General features: G+C 39.7%; 1 protein-coding gene across 2 annotated transcripts in view; it reads left to right on the top strand.

The window, feature by feature from the left end:
* The window catches only part of sgk1 (serum/glucocorticoid regulated kinase 1), a 35587-nt gene that overhangs the window by 6555 nt on the left and 7232 nt on the right, over window positions 1-21800 (top strand). Inside the window, exons 4-5 of one of the 2 annotated variants that reach the window (XM_005449566.4) lie at window positions 12168-12383; window positions 16063-16126. In XM_005449566.4, the coding sequence (XP_005449623.1) occupies window positions 12168-12383; window positions 16063-16126 (280 nt within the window). Of the gene's footprint in view, window positions 1-12167; window positions 12384-16062; window positions 16127-19765; window positions 19998-21800 lie in introns of those variants that run through there. The other variant, XM_005449567.4, reaches the window with a different exon arrangement.

A 21800-nucleotide genomic window follows, 5' to 3' on the forward strand; every position in this document is an offset into this window, starting at 1 on the left:
GTAAAACTAACGCATCATTTCATAAAAACAACATCATACCACCAGTGAAACACGGTGGCGGTATCATGATGGTCTGCGGCTGCTTTGCTTCTTCAGGAACTGAATGACTTGCTGTAATTGATGGAACCATGAATTCTGCTCTCTACCAGAAAATCCTAAAGGAGAATGCCCGGCCATCGAAGCTCAAGTGCTTCAAGGGTTATGATCCAAAACACACCAACAAGTTCACCTCTGAATGCCTTAAAAAAATACATAAAATGAAGGTTTTGGAGTTTGCTATATAAGCCAAGATGCTTTAACATGACGTTAAACACGCTGTTGATGTTCAAGAGTGGGCTAAAATCCTTCCACAGCGATGTGACAGATTCATCCCCAATCATCACAAAAGCTTGATTGCAGTTTGTTCAGGCAAGGGCGACACAACCAGTTATTATGCTTAGGGGGCAATTACTTTTTCACACAATAGGTTTGGAAAGCTATTTTTTATTAATAAATAAAATCATCATTTAAGAACTGCAATTTGTATTTCCTACAGCTTTGTGATTTCTATCAATTATCGTATCACGCAAAGTCAAGGAACAAAACCAGCTGTTTGGAACTTTTTTGGGTTGTGCCACTAAATAAGTCATGTAGTTATGGCTCATTACTTTGACGAGCTTTAGATTAAGTGGATGCTTTCAACACATTTTGGGGACATTTGGGGAAATTCAAAGGATTTAATGTATTTATTCTAGATGTAGGGGGGAAAAAAAAAATGTGTCCACATTTGAAAATCTCATAAATCAGTTTTATGAGCACCAAATTCTAGTGTCAGTTCAACAAGAATGATTGTCTGCCCCAGAAAATTAAAAGTTAATAAAATTCCAATATTTGTCTTTAGTTTGCAGAAGGAAAAAAACATTTTTCATCTTGAATTTAAATAAAATATGTGTGAAACGGTACAGCCATTACAATAAGAAAAATCATTACCATCTGTAGACAAACTAAATTGGATTAATGTCTCTGTCACATAAGCTTTATTCTTACATGTGAACAAATTGTTCATTTAAAGAGCAAGCGAAGAGTTAACAAGAAGAATGTGACCTATTTCATGGTAAGGGAGAGGCCGCCCACTCACCTGCTGCCTTTTCACCTAAAATCTCTTCATGCCCGCAGGAGGAAGCATATCCCCGACACACTCCAGAACATCACTTGACTCATTTCACTGATGTCCCACCAAAGGCAAACAAAACAAATTAGGCTTTAGAAGACTCTAGATAATGTTGTGATCCTCATGTTTTCCCTTTAAGCTCCATCACGAGTGCTGTTATGTAACATAAACAATAAGGCAACTGAAGAAAAGGGTGTTTTTTCAAAGTCCACCTTTGTTGTTGCTGTAAATGAGTGCAGGAGGCCTGCATTTAGCAGAGAACGCGGATACTCCGTTAAAAATCTTTACCAAAGTGGAAGTAAATTCACACCTGTGCACTGGAGGAAATGTAACTGTCAACACACACGACTTGCCCAAACATGCATGGCAGGCCTTTTACGTCGATGCTGCTGCAGATGTACTTGGTTATGCAACTACGATTACAATAGCTATCCCACTGCCTATCAATCATTTTAGCCATCAGATGGTTCCCTGCTTGTGTGTTTTTCCAGGCCCATGGGCATCAGGAGGGAATGAGTCATCACTATCCCACTGAGCTAAACTGTGTTTGTTGTGTGTGGATATGAAACAGCACGCTATTGTTGCCCAGCACTCTATTCCATTTCCCGTGTCGTTTTTTTTGTTTCACTGACTCTCCATCTATTCCACCTCTTGACCTCAAAACCAATAGATGTGTCTGCAGTAGTACTGATGTGTCTCAGCGGGTGTAATTGGTGTGTGCGTGTTTGTGTGTGTGGCTCTGGGGTTAAAGAGGAGGGGGCTCGGTGGTGAGTCATGGCTTGTTTATAGTGTAGTGTAGTGTTTGAGCTGTGGTAGTTGTTCACATTTCAGACGTAGTCCAAAATGGGTTTTGATCCAAGATTTAGTTCAATGATTGACAGCATACAAACAGTAGCCCTTACTATGTGTCTTAATATGGGGAATTCCACCATTCGACTTGTTCTGCCATTGCCAAACACTACACAAACACCACGTTTGGTCTTGTTCCCGGCATACTGTGCTGTATCTTTGCACGCTTTGTCCAAATATTTTACAACTCGGGGCATCAGGCTCAGCTTGCCAAACACTGGCAGAGCGTGATGCTTGTTCAACAAATGGAACACTGATAGAAATATTTCCCACGCACGTCAAGCTCGCTGCTCTGTTCTCCAGGAGGCCAACTTCAGCCTGACTCAAATTTAAATGAGAAAAATCTTCGCTATGAAATTTCACCAGCCTGTCAAAGCAAACTGCAATTTAGACAGCTCTCTCAAACTGGGACTTCAGAAAGTGGGATGATGACGCTGAGAGACTGCTGTCACTGCTGACACCAGATGACGGAAACGCTCTCGGGACACTTATCGCGGTCTGATGCGTTGCTCCTCGTTCTTCGCTTTTTGTGCTCTGCATTGTTAAATATGAATGTTCAACTTTAGCCCGGCTTACTGCAGCTTTTCTCATTCAGAGAAGAGGCTTTTGAAACTGTTAATCTGCGCTTGGCAGCAAAATATCATTGCAGTTGTTTGTTGCCAGAGGAGCTGCGCTGAACTTGAATTAAAGTTTTAACCAACCCACAAGAGGAATAAGAGCAATAAATAAAATATGAACTGTGCAATATCTGAATTGATAAGTTTAGAAAAGGCAACAGTTTAAGTGTTGTTCTCCTTCCAAGAGAGTCCTCGCTGACAGAGTGCCCACCTCCTCTAATCACAAAGCATCAGTACCATTAAAAATGCAGGTAGCTCAGCTTGGCCTTGACACAGTGCTCTACATCACCTTCACCCCACCGCTACAGTGCTTGTGAGCGAAGCTAAATATAGACCGAGCTTTATGGTGCTGATTATGTCATAAAGTGTGAGTGTGCTGAATTTATGACACAGCAGTTTTTATCGAGGGGCAATGAGGCTTACTGGAAGCAGGAGGAAGGTGGGGGAAGTGAATGTAAGAAAATAGAAGTGAAAAAAGGTGGAAATATAATGATATTGTTGGAGAGAAAAATAAAAGGGAGGGACTGGGGGAGCTGAGGGGAGGGGCACAAACAGAGGAAAACAGTGAGAGAGAGCGAGATGAGAAGAGCTGAGAGGACAGTTTTATTACAAGATTGAAGATGAGGTCAGGGTTTGTGTCCCGCCGCCAACGCATGAACAGAAATCAAAAGCATATAAATCCTCCTGATAAGGAGGGCCTGCACTGTCCCGTATACACAACAACAGACGACCAGATACACTCACGAACACACACTCCCGCGCACACATGGCTAATGCAAACGCAGCTTTTCCACTAATCTCTTAAATCGAGCCTGCACCGTTCTTGATGAAGACTTAATGAAAAATGAAAACAGCGTGAACCTTTGGTGACTCCTGGTTGTCCGAACATGTGATTTCGCTCTCTCGTCTTATGATTTCAAGAAAGCCTAATTGCACATCAACAATCATTACCTGTGCTTTATTCAGGTTTTCTCAGAAATCTTTGAACTATTGTTATATAAATGGATAAAAAAACAAAACAACTCTCAAAACTGTCATTTTCTAAGAATATGACAAAAAATACAATTTCACAACATGGAAAATCTTATATAACTCATTAATATTTAAGGTTTTACTTAATCTTATCTCATTTAAAGGGCTAATTGTGAGTTTTATAACAGGGAACTTTAAGGAAGTACTGTGTTGTATTTATTCACAGTTTGGAAGAGTGACTCCTGGATGCTGAAAAAGTCTTTAAAACCAAATAATTCTTAAGCAAGTACTGGCGTTTTAAGGGGTGCCTTTTTTGTGTTTTTTTAAAAAGTGTATATTACGTCTGTGCATTGAGATTTCACAACATTTTGACTAACAGAAAAAACCCACATGCAATGTTAACTGCCACGATAGCAGAATTGAGGATCATAACTGACCTCCATGAGTTAATTGTCAGCCACTGCTATAGAAGTGCATCTCATCCCTGTTGTTTCCTAAACCGTTCTTTCCTTCCACTTGTCCTCTCGCAAACCCCCTAACATTATACTGTATAACATAATCAAGGTTTAATAGTTTTATATAACACCAATGTCTTGTCATTAATCATGAAAAGTAATGAATTACACATTACTTGTTATTTTTCTTAAAAGTGATGCTGAATGTTACCTAATTAGTAATTTGTTACAAGACTTGTTACTTTCTCATTACTTCGTAAAATGACTTGAAAAGCACTGTCTCATGACTACCAGGTAATTATATAAACCCTATAGCCTACTGTCCCGCACACCAACACAATTCCCTATCCTAATGAGGACAAACACAAGATCTCTCCTTCAGTTTTTAGGTTTGAGCACAAAGCTGACAAAGTAACCTTGGCTAGCTTAGCATTAGCATGCTGGTTGTGCAGTTAGCAAAGAGATAAATTTGTGTTAGCAGTATGATACAATTGCTCCATCCTGGATGCAGTTTCCACTTTACCTTCACACTGTCCTTTTGTGCAATAAAAATAAGAGTAACGTCCACAGTCCTCAAAAGCTGTCTTGCTGTACCAACTTCACCGTTTTACTGCAGCACCTGAACTAAAATCAGCTAACTGTAGCGCAAGTGCGCAGGAAGGAGAAAAGAGCATGCTTATTTGATGTTTTTTTTCCTTTCTGTCCACCTGGTGCGCAGATAACTCAAGAATATACTATTATAACACAAGTTACAACATAATTGTAACTGTAATGTGATTACTTAATTTTGCACAATAATGCATTACTTTGTAACACTTAACACTGTATAAGACTTCATTTCTCATAAGAGCAGCTCTGATTCGCTCAGTGGGATTAGTGTTTAGCAATTTCCTTACATCCTGTTCCGGAAACTGATCAGGTGATATTGTTAATAAGTCCATGTATTCAGTATGTTTTAAACACCAACCTTACTCAGAATGGCCTGGCCCAGTCTATTCCCTTTTCTGTTTACTGTCCAAAACTCATTCACGCAAGAGAAAGAGAGAGAGTGCATTAGACCAAAGTAGGAAGGAAGGAAGGAAAAAGCAAAAAGGATGAGGGCCGAAGAAATCCTGAGAGATGAGGGAAGTCAAGAAGAACAGTGATATTTATCTATGCTGATGCATCCCTGTGAGACAGGATTCACTATCCATTAACTCACAGCAAACCACATTTCAAAAGGTTTCTTTTGAAATGTGCTTGGATCCAGAAAAAAGCCTCATTTGACAGTTAAGTAAGCTCTTCTTGTTAATATTTTGTCAGAGTCAGCTCGATCATAGTGTACCTTTGTACCGGCTCAGATGATACCGGTGTCATCTGCATTTTAAAGCAAATGTCTCACGGGTCAGTTGGCCGTGACGTTTTGTTCTCCACAGAGGGAGGCGGTCTATGACAAATCTACCTTTTCTGTTCTCCTTTAGCAAGTGACAAGGCCCTGCGGGCTAAAGTCCTCTTCCACGAATGCTGATGCATTGTATCTGAGTCACAGAAGGAGATCAGGGAGGAAGCATGATGCTAGTGTTAATTCCTTTGCAAGATCCTGTCAAGCGACTGTAGGGGTGATCACGAGTACAGCTGCGTGTAAGGTGTTGAATCACACATGCTGGCAGGCTTCAGAAGTAGAAATGGCCCTGTTGTAGGCCCACATATTGGCTGTTGACACTGACTTCTCAGATAAGTGGCATTTTCTTTTTAAAGTGTAAATGTGCCATTGCTGCACTTTGCACTTCAGACTCTGGCTCCTGACGTAGCATTACCTAAGAAGATACACTCTGTTACTTTTTGATGACGCTGATGGTTAATGACTTGTGAATCATATTCAGAGATTCCACTGATTTACTTGTGACCTTTTCACTGGCACACAAACTCACTCTGGATTCCAGCCAGATCTCCCAGCTGGGGGATGTGACCTGTGAAAACTGGATGGAAACCCTCGAGCTGCTGCATTTTCAATTAAATTTACGAGTTTACAGTTTTTTAACAATGCACTCCACAAAATAACAAAATGACATGATTTATTACAGGGCTGCTGGCCCTGTATTAATTGCAACTAGGTGTACTTAATGAACTGCTGAACTTTGTCCTCTCTTCACCAGCTTGAATCGCATTTACCGTGAATTGCATTACTGTCGAAAAAGGTTTTAGCTACTACTGGGAATAAGAAGGAATTAAGAGTAACAACCCTCAAGGCCCAATTATATTTCATACAAAGAATTACACAGAGAGCACTGGGAGCCAAAATCCCGTTCCAAGTTGTTGGCTTGTCATGCATACTGTACCAATACCAGGGGAAAAATACCTCTCATTCCAAACTTCTGATGGTACTCTTTTGAATAGTTTAGCTAATTGATTCAATACTTCCTTTTGCCTCATGAACAAGCGACAGCCTGTGTTCACAAACTTTTGCCGTCTGTGTGACAGCAAAAATTTAAAACCACACCAGTCTGTCGAATGCCACACTTAATGATGAGGTGAGGTAAATAAATTGGTACTTATATATAGCACGTTTCTAATTGAGCACTCAAAGTGCTTTCCTACAACAAGCCTCATTCATAAATACTTTCACAGAAGTGCTTTTATTAATATTCACACCCTCACAGTGTATTGGATACATCAGAGGCAACTTAGGGTTCAGTATCTTGCCCAAGGAAACTTCAAAATGCAGATTAGAGGACCTCGGGGATCAAACTCAGACCTTCTGACCCTCCTCTACCACCTGAGCAGCAGCCACCACATATGACACCTGCTTAGCATCGGTATGAAGATAGTTGGTATCAGTTTGGCCTGCTGCCCGCTTTGGCTTGCTCACCTGGAAAAGCCTGAAGAAGTCAACTGGTTGACTTTTTCTTGACTGTTACAGTTTACCTACATCAAAGAATGCGTCACATCATTTACAACCTTGATACTTTTACATTATTACCAGTTACACCAATGACTAATAATATCTCCCCCAATTTAAAAATATTTAATTAACATATAAATAAAGGAAGTCTCCCAGGGCCCCGGAAAGCAGTTCTAAGCTACCACTGTTTAGCATAAACTTAGCAATGGAAAACTGCTAATCCTTTCCTTTCCTTTTGTTCCACAGCCAAGTGCTCTGGCAGGCGAAGAATGTGGTTGGCGCTGCAAACTTGGAGTTGCTTTTCTCGCATGATCTCTCATCTTTGCTCACAGTGAATGCATATATATGCTCTAAAATGGCACAGTGCATTTGTTTCCATTGTTACTGCAATATCATACAGGCGGGCTTTTTTCTTTGCCAAGCCCCAAGAAAAGATAAATAAACAGAGTGGCGGCACTTCATACCTTGGCTACAGTTTCCTGTATCTGCTGTGGGAATTTTGCTTTGTGGAGACTCAGCCAGATCTATCAATAACAAACTAGAGGCAGGTGAGGCAGAGAAAGTAAGGCAGATTGTTTGTGGAGTTAAGAGGTATTCTGATAATCTCTGCGAAGTTTGAACAGACATTGAAGGCATTCAAGGTACACAGGAAGAGATACCTGTTTTATGACTGCTTGCCATAAAGGGACAGGTTAGTTTGAAGAAGTTTAAACCTGATATTTTGAACAAAGAGCGATTGAAGACACGGTTAAACAATAAGAGTAACTGACACAAACAAATATTTTGAATTATGTTAATGCCGATGACTGTCTTGAGATCCACATTCACGTTACTACTTCTCTTCCTCTTTTCTTGACCCTCTGGAAAAAAAAAAAACTCCCTTGTTTCATTGTGAGGGAATTTGGGAATTACTGTTATTCTAATCTACCCTGAGAACCCCGCTAATCCCATCTTCCTCCTTGCTGTCCCAGAGCTAAAGCCAGAAATGCTGTGCTACAGAGGCTCAGCAGCACCCTGAGAATGAGGCAAAACATTTGCTTCTCCCAGTAACATGCTGATCTCTGCTGGAAATGATTTTTGTGCTGTACTACGGCCTTAGTACCCAAATACAAGCTGCTCCTGTTGCGCATTGTGTGCATTTTGCTGTAATTTGTGCTTCAGTTTTGGCCTAAATCTGTTAGTACACCCTGTGTAGTACACTATGTGTGTAATGTATACATTTCAACTGGATATTTGTTGTCCTATGAGAAAACATCCTAGTTTATACTGCACGAGAAAGTAGCTTCAACTATCTTTTGGTAGGTTAGTCAGATCTTTATTCTAGCTTTAAATAATTAGCCTCCTGAGACCCGAGTTCTCATTTGGGAAACATTTTTAATTTCTCCTAGCTATTTGGGATTAGTTGGACCTGATGAATATAAAAACAAGTCTTCGTCTTTGAGCAGGAAGTTGTTATTTTGCTGTGTTTGAAAAAAAACCCTGTATGTCCTCAGATGGGTTCACTGGGGTTTTTTTTTAAGTATAACACATAAAACTTAATGTTGCTTAACAAAGTATGAAACTCTATTGAACCGAATGAAATATAAGGTGCAGAAAAGCCAACATGGGACGATGAACCACGAAGCAGCATTTTTAAATTCAGCCAGACATGTTGCCGCCTTGTTTTTTAATCAATTTTAATTTAACTGTTGAGGATTTTTTAAATGTATAGTTATGAATATATAATATATAAAGAAATGTGGGGAAGATTTTCCCCAAAATTGGAAAGGATAGCATTATATTATCTTTAAAAAAGGGCAATGGGCTGAGGCATAGTAAATGACCATGAATATTAATGTATTGCTAAGAAGATAGGGTTCAGAGACCTTGTCACCGCAGTCCTTGAGATTTAAAGATGAAAGCATTCAAGCGAGTCCATTGAAAATTAGTATGAGCCCAGATGAAAGCTCAAAAGCAGCTTAGGGTCAATATCCAAATCTTAAAATCCCAAATTTACTCCTTATCCACTTCCCTCTTTAACAGTGGTATTATTCTCTGTCTTGTTTTTAATTTCGGTTCTCCAGAACTCTCCTCTTTTTTCTGGCTCTGGGGCTCAATTTCCAGTTGGATATATTGCACACATTTGGTGCTTTTATTCCACGTAGACTGTCTGAATCATAGTTTAGGCATAGCCCTGTTCACCACTTGGATCAGATTTCCTATCATCTCTCATTAATTTTAAGACCTGTTTGCGATCTAAGAACGGTTTGGGGAGGTTGGGGGGAACCTTATCGCTGACCTAAAATTGGATATTTTATGTAAGACCATCTTGGTTTATCGTTTTGTCTTTCAAACATATTTTTCTTTGCCTCCACGTCGCTGTTCACTTCAAGCCAGTTTGATTTAGACTTACATATTGAGGGGAGCTGGTGAAGGACATGAATGGATAAGCAGGACAAGGCCACAAAAGGGTTGCCAGGAGAGAGAGCTGAGCCGTGGGCTGGCTGTTGACAGCACCAAAAAACACTGTTGTTATCTGCTGTGCAAAGGCCTTAGGCAAGTGTTGTGTGCGAAATGGACAAAACAACAGAAAACTCTTGACTTGGAGCTTTATCATACAGTTTGATGGCCAAGTCTACTGTATGGGGCTTAAGGACATACCTTTAGGCAGTTTTATATTAATTTATTACTGGTCACAGCCATCTTTCTCCTTGCTGACAGGAAGCAGGAAGCTTTAAAAATTGCTCAGATTGAGTCTTCACAGAGCTATGTAGCTGATGTCTACTGGTATAAACATGGAAAATATTACTTCCTGAGTTGATGAGGTGAAAGGACAGATCTTGTTGGAGAGCACTTACATAATGTAACCACTGTTTTCTTATTGGTCACAGCACAAAACAAGGTCAAAGGAGCAGGGAAAGGACTGGGAATGTGGAAACGGCATACATATATTTGTAGCTACGTGTGCGTGTGGTATGCACTCCCTGCGGACATGAATTTTCATAACCCCAAAAGGAGGGTCAGATAGAGGCCATTCAATAAAAAAGCATGCATGATAAACATGTACGGTCCAATCTAATAAATAGCACTCGTTCGATTTAGACTTGCATACTGAGGGTAATACTGCACATAATTAAATATGATGAAATACACAAAAACACACATTCAGTCACTGTCAACTCAGGTCTATCACATTTCCTTTCTAATATGAAGTTAAATGTGCACATCCTTTCATACATCAACAAGTTTCTAACTGGTTTCACAATGGTAAATGTAAGTTTATTAAAACCACAGAGCTATGTTCCTGTTTATGTAAATTACTAAGAATTGTCACATTTGGGGAAATATATACATTCTCTGACTATATAAGATGACTGATATTGACTTCATGTCTGTAGCTACAGTAGTTAGCCTAGCAAAACACAAAGACAGAAAATGCTAGCCTGATTATGTCAAAATACAAAAATAACACAACCTCAGAGACACAAACTCGTATTTTTCCCTGAAGGTTTTTGGTTTTAATTTGCATATAAACAGACTGACAGTAATAATTCATTAATTTATGGGGCATTACTTGGAATGCTAACTTATTAGCTTGATTTATTAAGATATTGTCATACACAGTTTCCCCCCAACTCTAAAGGATTTCCAGTACAATTTATCTGCCTGAATCTAACCTCATTTTAAGAAGACACTGATTAATGGTTGTGTATACTTACTATTTTACTGAGGTTTTAAGTGTGAAGTGAAGTGAAGTTCAGTAGCCATTTATCTGGGTCACCTGAAACAAGTCAACACTGGCAGTGAAGTATTTCTGTCTCAGCTTACCAACACACAATAAAGCACAAAGCTGTTAGTCCTCCTGGTGTGCATGAGACGGATGGTTTTTTAAATGAGAAACGTTTTTTTCTTGCTACTTACTCCTTGTAGTCTTTTTTTGGTTTTGCTAGCCACTGTTCAGAACTGTAAAACAGCACCTAGCGTCACTCTCTCATATTTTTCTACAAATATAAAAAAAAAATATAATGTTTCCTCTTTCTGACATTCTGGTACATAGATTTGATTAAGTTTTGTTATGGAAAAAAGTTGTTTTCACATATTTCACACCTTTTTTAAATTCGTTTTGCTAAGCTAGGCTAGCTAGCTTTGGCTGCTGGCGTTAGCTGAATTAACAAACAGAAAAGGACATCTTATCGATCCATTCTTATGTAAACCTCACCCAGAAGCAAACACACATTTTTATAAAATGCTTAATTGTACCTTTAAGATTTTGACCACACATAGTGACTAAACTATGACTAAATGACATTGGAACAGTATGTGACTATGTATTTACCGGTTTAGACAGAGAAAACAGCTCATTATGAACTCTCCTTCTAACATTGGGTAACAGCTAAAATCAAGACCTGAACTATCCACATACGGGAAAAAAATTTTCACCGAGTTGCAAAATTCACCTCAAATATGCTCACATGCAACATCACTCACATACTGTATTTCTTCATGCACTCCTCTGCAACTGTAATGTTGGGTGAGCGGAGCAGTGACCACTGATAGAGGCCTTGATAAGACTCATTTGAAATAGCTCCAGTCACTGAACCTGTCTGCTCTGCATGCCAAGGGCAACATTTCTCTTACATAAGAGCTTTTCTAGGTCACTGGTACATATATCAGTGTAATTTGGCTTCCTCAAGAAATATTTGCACCTTGACCTTAGTTTGCACTGTCACATGTGTGATATATTTCTCTCCCAGACCTCTCACTTCTATATCTGTGTGTGACAGAGCTCTTAAATTATTTCTGCTTCTGATATGTGTTCTGGCAGTGTTGCTAGCCACTCGCTAAGTAGTGATTGAGAAGAGGATGTTTGTGGTGAAATTGTCCTCTGGAGCATGTGTCACTGTGCAGCTGTCACAAGAGAGAAGATTACTGCTAAGACAGAGCCTGACTCACTCAGTTTATCCAGTGCAAAGCAAATGCAAGTCTCAGTTATTTGATTCATGAATGGATCAAGCACAGTACAGTTTAATCCGTCAAATTTTAAAAAGTCACTCACAACTTACTTTTTAAACACATCATTTGAGGCATAATTTAACTAGTAAATTGGTTAAACTGTCTTGACAGGTAAATGTGTCGTACTGCAAAACTATGCAGGTTTTTTACTGCTATAACCAGCATATCAATAAAGTTCTATTAGTCTTGGATATTATTCCGTTTGAAGCTTTATTGGCTAATGAAAGAACACGACTTCTCTAAATTTTCAGGTTAGGAAGTGGAAAATGCTGGCTCGCCATCATGGTGACAGTACAGGCAAGCAGAAGGAAGCAGAGCCCGACCTCCACCTGTGTGGCTGCTCATCCTGGGGGATTCACGCCTCACCCCTCTTGGCCAGCCCCGTCATGCTGGAGTGCTCTATCTGCAGCGGGCCTTACATCAGCTACGCCCTAGAGGACACCTGGCAGCCACGCCAACGTACACAGGCAAGTTTATTCTACAGCTAATCAGATTATTGCATCAAATGCTAACTTCTTGAGATAAACAGTGGATCCAAGAGTGAGGGGAATTCCAGGTGTATTAAGCTGGAAAATTAAGGAAATCTCCAAAGAAATCATTACCAAAACCGTTGTTATATAATATCTACAATGCCTGTATGTGAAAATGAAACATTTCCATTGTTTTCCTTGGGTTATGTACAAAATCTACATGTTATATATGAAAAGGCTGATTAAATAAATGCACCACCAGGCAGTGGGAGTAGTTACTGCTACAGTGCTCCCATAAAGTAGGTCATGGAAGTCTTTGTGGTATTTTGCAGGATTTCTAGTCTGTGTCTAATCCTCCCCAAACATTAATTTCAGCTCATTACCTTTTTTCTGTGGTGCAGTGTGTTTGCAGTGAATGTTGACATGATTTTAGAAGATAATGCTCTACATGAAGATCTGTTTTCCACGGCACCTACAGTTTTATTATGGATCGTTTGACTCCTACTCTCCGTAGTGCAAAATGCTGATGGGTACACTAGTTGCATTGCTGAGCACTATAGCCTCCCTTTTGTATTCAGAGTAGAGTTCACCTTTGTAGCAGCGTTAAGGACCTTTATTAGATAACTGCTTACCAGTTTTTATTAGCTCTTCACCATTCTTCGTCTTTATGTAATGAAAGTGTCATTCACCTGCTTCAAAATGTTGCTACTGAGGTAAATGTATAACAAGTTAACATGGTAATGTTTAATATTTGCCTCTCTCCCCTTGGATAATAGGGCATGCCACATTCCTACTGCCCAAAACTGTTCAGGGAACACAAGTTCTTATCTCCCAGAATAATAAATAATTAACAGTTTACTGGTTTTATCTAACTATGGTAGCAGTAAGCTGTTAAGTTTAAGAAAAGGAGACAAGATTTTTTTTTCCTTTGGTATAAATGAAGTTCTGTGAGTAACTCCATTTTTTATATCTGTTTTTTACTTCAGTGTTTTTGTGGATACATATAAAACGAACCCAGATCAGAGTTCCTCAGTCCTTTGATGGTAAAAGTCCAAATGCTTCTTTTCTTTTTTCGCTGTTAAATATGCCTCATCCGATGATTCACTGTCAAGTTACACAGACCGCTACCTCCCCTTGATCCCAACACAGAAAAAAATAAAATAAAATAAATTCTTCAACCTCGTTCTCTCTGCTTCAACAAGCCACGCTTGTCTTCTTTTGGAAAATATAATGAAATATTAATGAACAGAAACCCCAGATTCACCATCGCTATGGATACAACTCCATCAGACCTTCGCTGAATCAATAAACAACCCAAAGCAAAGGAAAGTAAGTCAGAAGGGGGGGAAAGACAGATGCAAGTGTAAATCCAAGGAGAAAGGAGAAAGGAGCATGAATGGTGAAGCGATTGTAGACTGTAGAGAGAGATGTTGACAGTATGAGGAGATATGAACAGTGAGTCATATATTTATTTACAGTATTCGTGTCTGAGAGGAACGATGGAAAGATGCAGCAACTGTCAGCTATATAAAGACTTAGAGGTAAAATGACTGGTGTGACAGGCTGACTGCTCAAAGCTTTGCCTCTGAATGAGTGAACAAACTGATGGGATTGGAATAACTTTTGTGCAGGCACACAGGCACACGCATACACATCCTTATCCCTCGTCTTGTTTCGATCTTGAAAAAACACTCATGGGAGACTACTAAGTTTTCCGTGCTGCAATGTGGAATAACAAAGTAGGCTAAGACTGTGTTTACCAGGAGCCACTTTGAAAAGTTGATGACAGACGGCAACATCATTGAAAACTAATATCTGACAAGGCAGTGCACTTTGATGGGAATGCCCTGAGATGCAAATGCTGCCGGTCCTGTGACAGCTGCCAGTTATGTTGTATGTGGAAAAAGAAAAAGTGGGACAAGCTTAAATAGCTACTATTGGGACTTGTGTGTTTACACTTGTATTTGTGAGTCATTTCTGCCTGCCACATGCAGAGAAATGTTTTGACAAAGTAAAAGACTGGCTCTCAAAAAGACATCCAACTTCAGATGCGGATATGTTTACTCCATTACATTTATTTATGCTTCCCAGACGAAGGTTTTGCATTAAAAATACATTTTTCCTTTTATACTTATCAATCTAGTCTTTCTACTCTCTTGCCTGGTCTAGTTAGGGCCCATTTTTCATGTTTGGGATATAGATGTGTTTTAAGCAAATTTACTAAAGAGTCATTTCCACATTCAAGTTGTTAGCTATTCTTGTTTTAAGCAACAGATTCACAGAAATCCAAATAATAGAGAAAATTCTGTGAAAGCTTACTTATAAAGAGCCATGCACACAGGAAGAGACTAGAAGTGGTGTGATGACCTGAGATCATCAAAAGTCAATGAAACTGAATGACCTGGGTAACTGAACAGGTTAAGTAATCATTTAGAAGAAGAAATGGTCAGATATTGAGGTAAACACAACTCAGCTTTGATTCAAACAATTAAAGTGGCTTTCAATGGAAGCAAAGGATACATGTGATTGATAAATGATAGGTTGGGACGCATATTAAACATTTATTAACTAAGCCCCGTAGCTATATAATACATAATCCGTTATATAAACCCTGTGTTTTGCTTCACACCTAGTCATAAGTCAGTTAGTGCATACTTCACTCCCATTGGTACCCTTTGAGAGTATGAGAACTGTGCACCCATCCACAGTGATTATTTTTGTCTAGTCATTGTTATAAGTCACAGAATTTCTTTTATTCTAATCTCTACATTGCTGCTAGCCCCTTCCTGTGTGCATTGCTCTTTTAGCAGCAAATGTAACCTCCAGTTTGTAAGTTGACTAGCTCATCTTACCTCAACAATAAAATGCTATTTAGACACCAAAGTATCATTAACAATCAAATGCTATATATTAATATGTAGCATAGTATATCAGCTTCAGAGGCACTTTTTTCTCCCTGCAGTCTTCCTGCAGCAACTCTTGTATTCTGTAAATGTCTTTGGCCCAACTGAACGAGATGAGTTTCATTTTGGCATTCTGTCTGACTGAAGAACAATGATGCTGTTATAATGTCGTTTAAAGTAAGCGATCCAACCACTTTTTAGAACGGGAAACCAAGAGAATCAGTGAAGTCTCACTCTGGGAATCCAGCCTTAATAAGACATGTTGAGGGGAGCTAGCTGAAATGAAAGCCTAAATCAGTGTGGGAGAGAACCAGCGCACTTTAAAATGCCAGCCGTCAAAAAGGTCACACCTCATATAGTCACCATTTATATAGTTAAGAATATCAACTTAGACTGATGATTTCAAAACAGCTTAGCTTTATTTTATTGCATTTTTTTCCTTTATATTTTATTCTAGCAAATCAAGCGAAAAAGCATTGACTAAAGGGAAGGAACAGATTTTGACCTTTTAATCAACTAGCAATGAATCGAATTTGTCTTGATATGGATTATTTCACTGTAGATAGATGTTATTTTGTTGTACTTGGGTGTTACTCTACTGTACATAGATATTATTTTACAGTATATAGGTGTTCCTTGAGTGTATTTAGATGTATGCCATGAAATGGGTTTTAAAACACCAACTAAAATAACAAAAACAATCATACCTTTATATTTGTTTCTCTTGAGTATTTGACTTGCTTTTTCTAAGTGGTGCCACATTTTTCCCCCAGGCAATGGACCTGTACTACCACAATGAGTCAGACCCAGACAGCTACTGTTGCCCTGGTGACAACAGTAAGTAACCAGCAACTAAGCCTGTTGTTTTGTATTCTTCCATTTCCTCCCTCCTCCTTCTTTCCCTCTGCTTTCCTACTGTGACTCCACATCACAAACTCGTACTCCTCTGTTATTTCTTTCCACCATCCCTCTCCAGCAGTCCCAGCTCATTTCTCTTTATTGTCGCCAGTGATGTTTATTTTTTTTTTGTGTAAGTCCAAAATAATCTTCATTTTGCTCTACCTGTTTGTTGTTGTGTCTTAGTCCAAACCTAATGAGGTTGTGACTTCACCTTACCTCACCACTTTGCCCTCTGAGCCACCCTCTAAACTCCTGGGATAATAACTGTTGTTCAGAAACCAAGATTACTTATTTGTTTTGTGGAAACTTGCAAAGCAGTAGTTACAGAGGCAATCCTCAGGACTGATCATTATGCACACAATGCAGTGACCTTTTCTGTTTACAACCTCTCGGGCGCTTGTTGCTTACATGTGTACAGTTGGGTGAAAGTCTATCTTGGTTTATGGCCAAAATGACAGTAAGTGACTGTACTTTAATTTTCCATCATGCTTCACAGTTGTGGCACAAATCAAGCTCCAGTACAAAGTGCATAGGCTGTATGCGTGACATGTTTTGGCACACACTGCCTGTCTTCTTTCAGTGGCTGTCACTTGACACAATCGCCAAAGCATAGGCTCCACCGAGTATGTCCGTGTGTGTCTGTGTGTGTGCGTGCCCACGAACCACTTTCCTCCCTCTTTGCAAATTCAGTTTATTAGTTCTAAGTAATAAATATCAGATGAAAGGCAACATTTAGCATTTCCTGCTTTGCTGCTGGAATTGTACAGAATCTTTAGGAGCTATCTGTTTCCAATTAAATTATTTGCCTGTACTATCATTAACTGTGTAGAAAGCACAATTTTAAGTAATACGTAAATGCCACTTAGTTATATAAGGAACCATAAGAAGAACCATATTGCATTTAAATATCAGTGTTATATGACTGTTACTATATTGTTGTTTATTATTACTGCATAAATAAGCTTTTACTGGCTATGGTTAAGCTAATTTTCACAATTCTATACGTACTTTTTTCTATGTCTTGTCTAACATTCACAAAAACACACTGATGAATGCATCAGGGGCAGCTCAAGGCTCAGTTTCTTTGGGCAGTATCCTTGCTTGACTTTGACTTGCTGGAGCAGCTAAGATTTGAACCAGTGACCTTCCAGTGATTAGATGACAATCAAAGTGCGTCATTTGCAAAAAGCTTATCATATAAACTTTATCTCCACAGAAATGTTCTCATTCATAAGCATTTGTAGTGCCCAAAATATTTAGAACAAATATTTTTGTTCTAAGAAGTAAAGGTGCAGTACAATGGTGTGTACTACTCCCTACACAAATCTGACTTTAGTCATCTGAGGACCTGTTAGGGGTCGGTTTCTTCTTGTCCTCTTGGTGCACCTTATCTTTCTGCTGTGGTTTGAGGCAGTTGGGCTGTTCTGTGAAGGGAGTAGTACACACTCTGGTATTGATATTTTAGGTTGCTTTGCATTGGCGTAACCAACAACTTTGGCGTTTTAGAAAAATGACTAGCCATTTTTAAACTGTTCTCAAACGTGTGGAAGCTGATGAACCAGACACTTAACTAGAGTTTTTCAGTTATGCTCACATAGTTTTAAAAAATGGGTTTTCAAATGATCAGTTAACATTTAATATGATAAATTACAATAGAAAGGTATTTCATAGTGGGCAAAACATTTAAAATCTGAAGTATAAGTGCCTGTTTGAGCTTAAGCACAGTCCTGAAGTAAACTTGCATTCTGTATACTGCAGCAACTGTGCTGCAGATCTGCAGGTGCCTCCTGTTGCCTCCTGGAACAATCCCAAGTAAGAAATGTGACAAGAACCATATTCTGATGATTTTTTTTTTTTTGGCTGGCAGTAGTGTGCCTGTTAATAATGGGAGTTTTCAGCGGATGGAGAGAAATCCAAGCAATTAGCGGAGCTGGTGACAAGCTGTTCCTGTGGCCTCCGCTGTCATGCTGCTACACCCTGTCGATCCACATTGAGCAATTAGTGGCTTTTGGAGTACTTAGAAGTTGAGGACTGTCACATATGAGTCGTTTACAGTGATGCAACGATGTATGTGACACATGAAGCGGTGCAGAGAGACAAAGACCGAGGGATTGATCCAGTAATAATAAAAATTATAAGGAGCAGGGATCTGACCGGCTAATTTTTACAGAGGAAACCATGCCTGTGTTATTTTTTTACTCCTCTCAATAAGGGCAGTCTTATGTAACCAACACTACCTGCAAAAGAAACCCTTACTGGAAACACAAGTATGCTAATAGTGCTATAAATCAGCATGTACACATTGACTTATGGTGCTTTTCCCTGTGGCAGCAGGTTTATATAACATGTAATTGCTAAGCCTGGATTTGAGTGTGTGCATGCGGGGGTACGTGTTCTCAAATTTTCCTTTTGTTCTGATGTACAATATTATTAAAAGGTCTGTTTTAGAGCTGTTATTTACTCTTTTTTCCCAGCGTGTATGACGCATCACTTACCTGTGTCAACCTGCCTTTCAGCGCTTAACAAACATGCTGCTCACGCCTACACACAGGCACGCACATATTTGCAAATACAACACAAATATATGCATATAATTCATAACCAATAATGACACTGCAAATCCAAAGTCACATCACAGTAATGAGAAGAAAGTCTGAACACATTAGTTTGTATTACAACTTAAATATTAATAATAAGACCTTTAATAGAGATCCATATAGGTCGAGATTAGCTTGCTCCACTTTTATCAGCTAAGCTACTAATCACAGATAAAAATAAAAATTTAACAGTGATGTTTGCTTTCCTGAATTTATTTTTCTAGTAAGACACTGTGCCATCTCTCACACTATCATGAGTGTCTTCCTGGAGTTACATAAACATTCCAAGGAAATGGGAATTTTTGGTGATTGAGTAACATGCCGTTTTACTTCAAGGAAGTGATTAGGAACCTTCAGGGCCAAACATATACGCCTCAAATGCCACAGGTGACCCAGCAGACATCTCCATCAAGACAAAGATCAAACTGGGAAGCAAAGGATGACGTAGCTATTTTGATAGTCAAGCGGGCCATCTCACTGACAGTCCTCCGTGTCCAAAATAAAAGCCTAGCTGTCCTCTGTGAATAGCCGAGGACTTTATATAACAGTGTCATTTGGTTCCTCATCGCCAAGGCTCATTCACATTCATCACCAGATCAGCTTTACTCACAAGCACCCTCACCATCCTCGACACACAAAGAGTGGACATTAGGACATGGACGGATGAGAGGCTGAAAGAGATGAGCAGATTTAATAGATGGATGTCAGGTGCCGGAAACAGGATGAAAATGGGCATATGCCGGTCTTTGTGTATGTGTGGCTATGCTAAAGGTGGGTGGGATGAGGCAGCAGGATTGTGTTTCCATGTATACTACAACTCTAATATCCTGCACCAAGTCAACCCCATCCTGTCCTTTCATGGCTCACAGGGTCTCTGTGTGAGTCAGTTATTTCTTTGGCATTGATGGCAGTGCCACTCACGGGTTACATAACATACTAGTGTCTCACACAAATAGGCAACAAACGCACAGCGTGAGTATTGTGGGAGCCTCCTCTTGTTCGGGCCTGAGCTTGGAGCAGCCTGCGAATCCTGAGGCGAAAGCAGGCCAGATAGGAAAAACACTGAGAGAACCTTTTGTTACTGCCGCTCCCTCGCTCCAATTTCTTCCTCTCTTCTGATCTTCGCTCAACACTTTGCTCTCATTTCATTCGACTCTTGGCTATGACCAAACAAGTGCAGAGTGAAGATCAGTGCTTACACCCTGACGAAGGTAAGGGTATTCTTCTTCTTCTTCATCGTCATCTTTGTAAATCTTCTCCCTCAGTGCAGAAATGGCTATATTTTCAGCCATTCCTCTGGGGACAAAATGCAAGTCATTCTGCTAAAGACTCATTTTTCAAGTTCAGCACTACAGTAGCTCTCTCTTGGTATGTTATTTTCCTGTCATCTTGCTATTTTTTGAAGAAAGAAATATTAGATGCTTCAACTTGTGTGGCATTTCTGAATTTTCCGAATGCTGATAAAAGATGTCAGTTTTAATCCCACGCGGAGTGTTGCTGAAGTGTCACACAGAATCGTAGATTAAATGCCCGTTGAAGGATGTCACTACCCCACGGCACCTTGCACTGCCTCAATAATAAATATCTTTCACTCAGTTCTTGGTGGTGCAGTGAGGACGGGCATGTGGAGCGAATTTAGGATGCGCTTCCAAGTACTCTTGTGCCCTTTCTCCCTTTTTTAGAAAGTGTGCTCTGTGAGTCTCTCTTCAGGCTTGTGGGTGCTTGTGTTTGCCTGTGTGTCCTCAGACTCCCTGCAGGTTTGTTTTGCCCTCCGGCTCAGCGTTATGTGTATGTGTGAGTGTGAGTGTGTGAATCAGGTGGCTGTGGTGGGCAGATTAATAATAGATTTTGCCCTGAGTTAAGGGAGAAAAAGAGACAGCAGTAAAAAGTTGAGGCTGTATTTAAAAAACTGCAGAGTCACCCATGGAGACAACCTGACTCTGCACAATTCTCATCTTTGAGTGTGAGACTAGAAAGTTCGATTCAGAACTCCAAGACTGGCAGGGTAGTTTTATAAGTGCCCATGAGCAGAGCCCTAAAAACTACAGTGTGCGGATTCCTATTAGCCAACATATCAATCAGACTGTGGGGGAAATAATTATTTGATCCCCTGCTGAATTTGAGAGTTTGCTCACTTACAAAGACGTGAACAGTCTTTAATTTTTATGGAAGTTTCATTTTAATGGAGAGAGAAAGAACGTCAACTAAAAATCCGGAAATAAAAAACACATTACATAAAAGTTATAAACTGCTTTGCAAACTACACGGGAGGAGCTTGTTAATGATCTGGAGGCAGATGGGACCACAGTCACCAAGAACACCAGTGGTAACACGCTACAGTGTAATAGATTGAAATCTTGCAGCGCCTGCAGGATCCCGCTGCTGAAAAAGCATATCTACAGACCCTTAAGTTTGCCACTGAATGTCTAAATGATTCAGAGAGGCAAGGAAGAAAGTGTGGTCAGATGAAACCAAAATGGAGCTCTTTGGCATCAACTCGACGCGCTATATCAGAAATGCTAAGTATGTCCTAAAGAACACCATCTCCACAGTCAAGCACGGAGGTGGAAACATTATGCTTTGGGCTGTTTTTCTGCTAAGGGTACAGGACAACTTCATGGCACTGAGGGTCCAATGGACGGGGCCATGCACCATCAAATCTTGGCAGAGAACCTCCTTCCCTTAGAGAGAACATTGAAGGTGGATTTTCCAACATGACAATTGAAACCGAAAGGTTTTATAGAGTTTCTGTAAAGAGGAGTGGTCCAAAATCCCCCCCAGAAACGTGTGCAAACCTGGTGAGCAACCACAAGAAACATCTTACAGCTGCGCTTGCCAACAAGTGTTTCTCCAACAAGTACAGAGTTGTCATGTCATAACATGCAAAGCAATTTATAACTTTTATGTAATGTGTTTCTAACCGACTGTATAAATGTGGATGCCTGCACCTGATCAAAAAAGAGAAAAGGGCTTCTCAGAATAGACCAAGGCTAAATAATTTAATGAAAAGCAGA

This window comes from Oreochromis niloticus, linkage group LG15, assembly GCF_001858045.2.
Source record: "Oreochromis niloticus isolate F11D_XX linkage group LG15, O_niloticus_UMD_NMBU, whole genome shotgun sequence".
Classification (NCBI taxonomy): Eukaryota; Metazoa; Chordata; class Actinopteri; order Cichliformes; family Cichlidae; genus Oreochromis; species Oreochromis niloticus.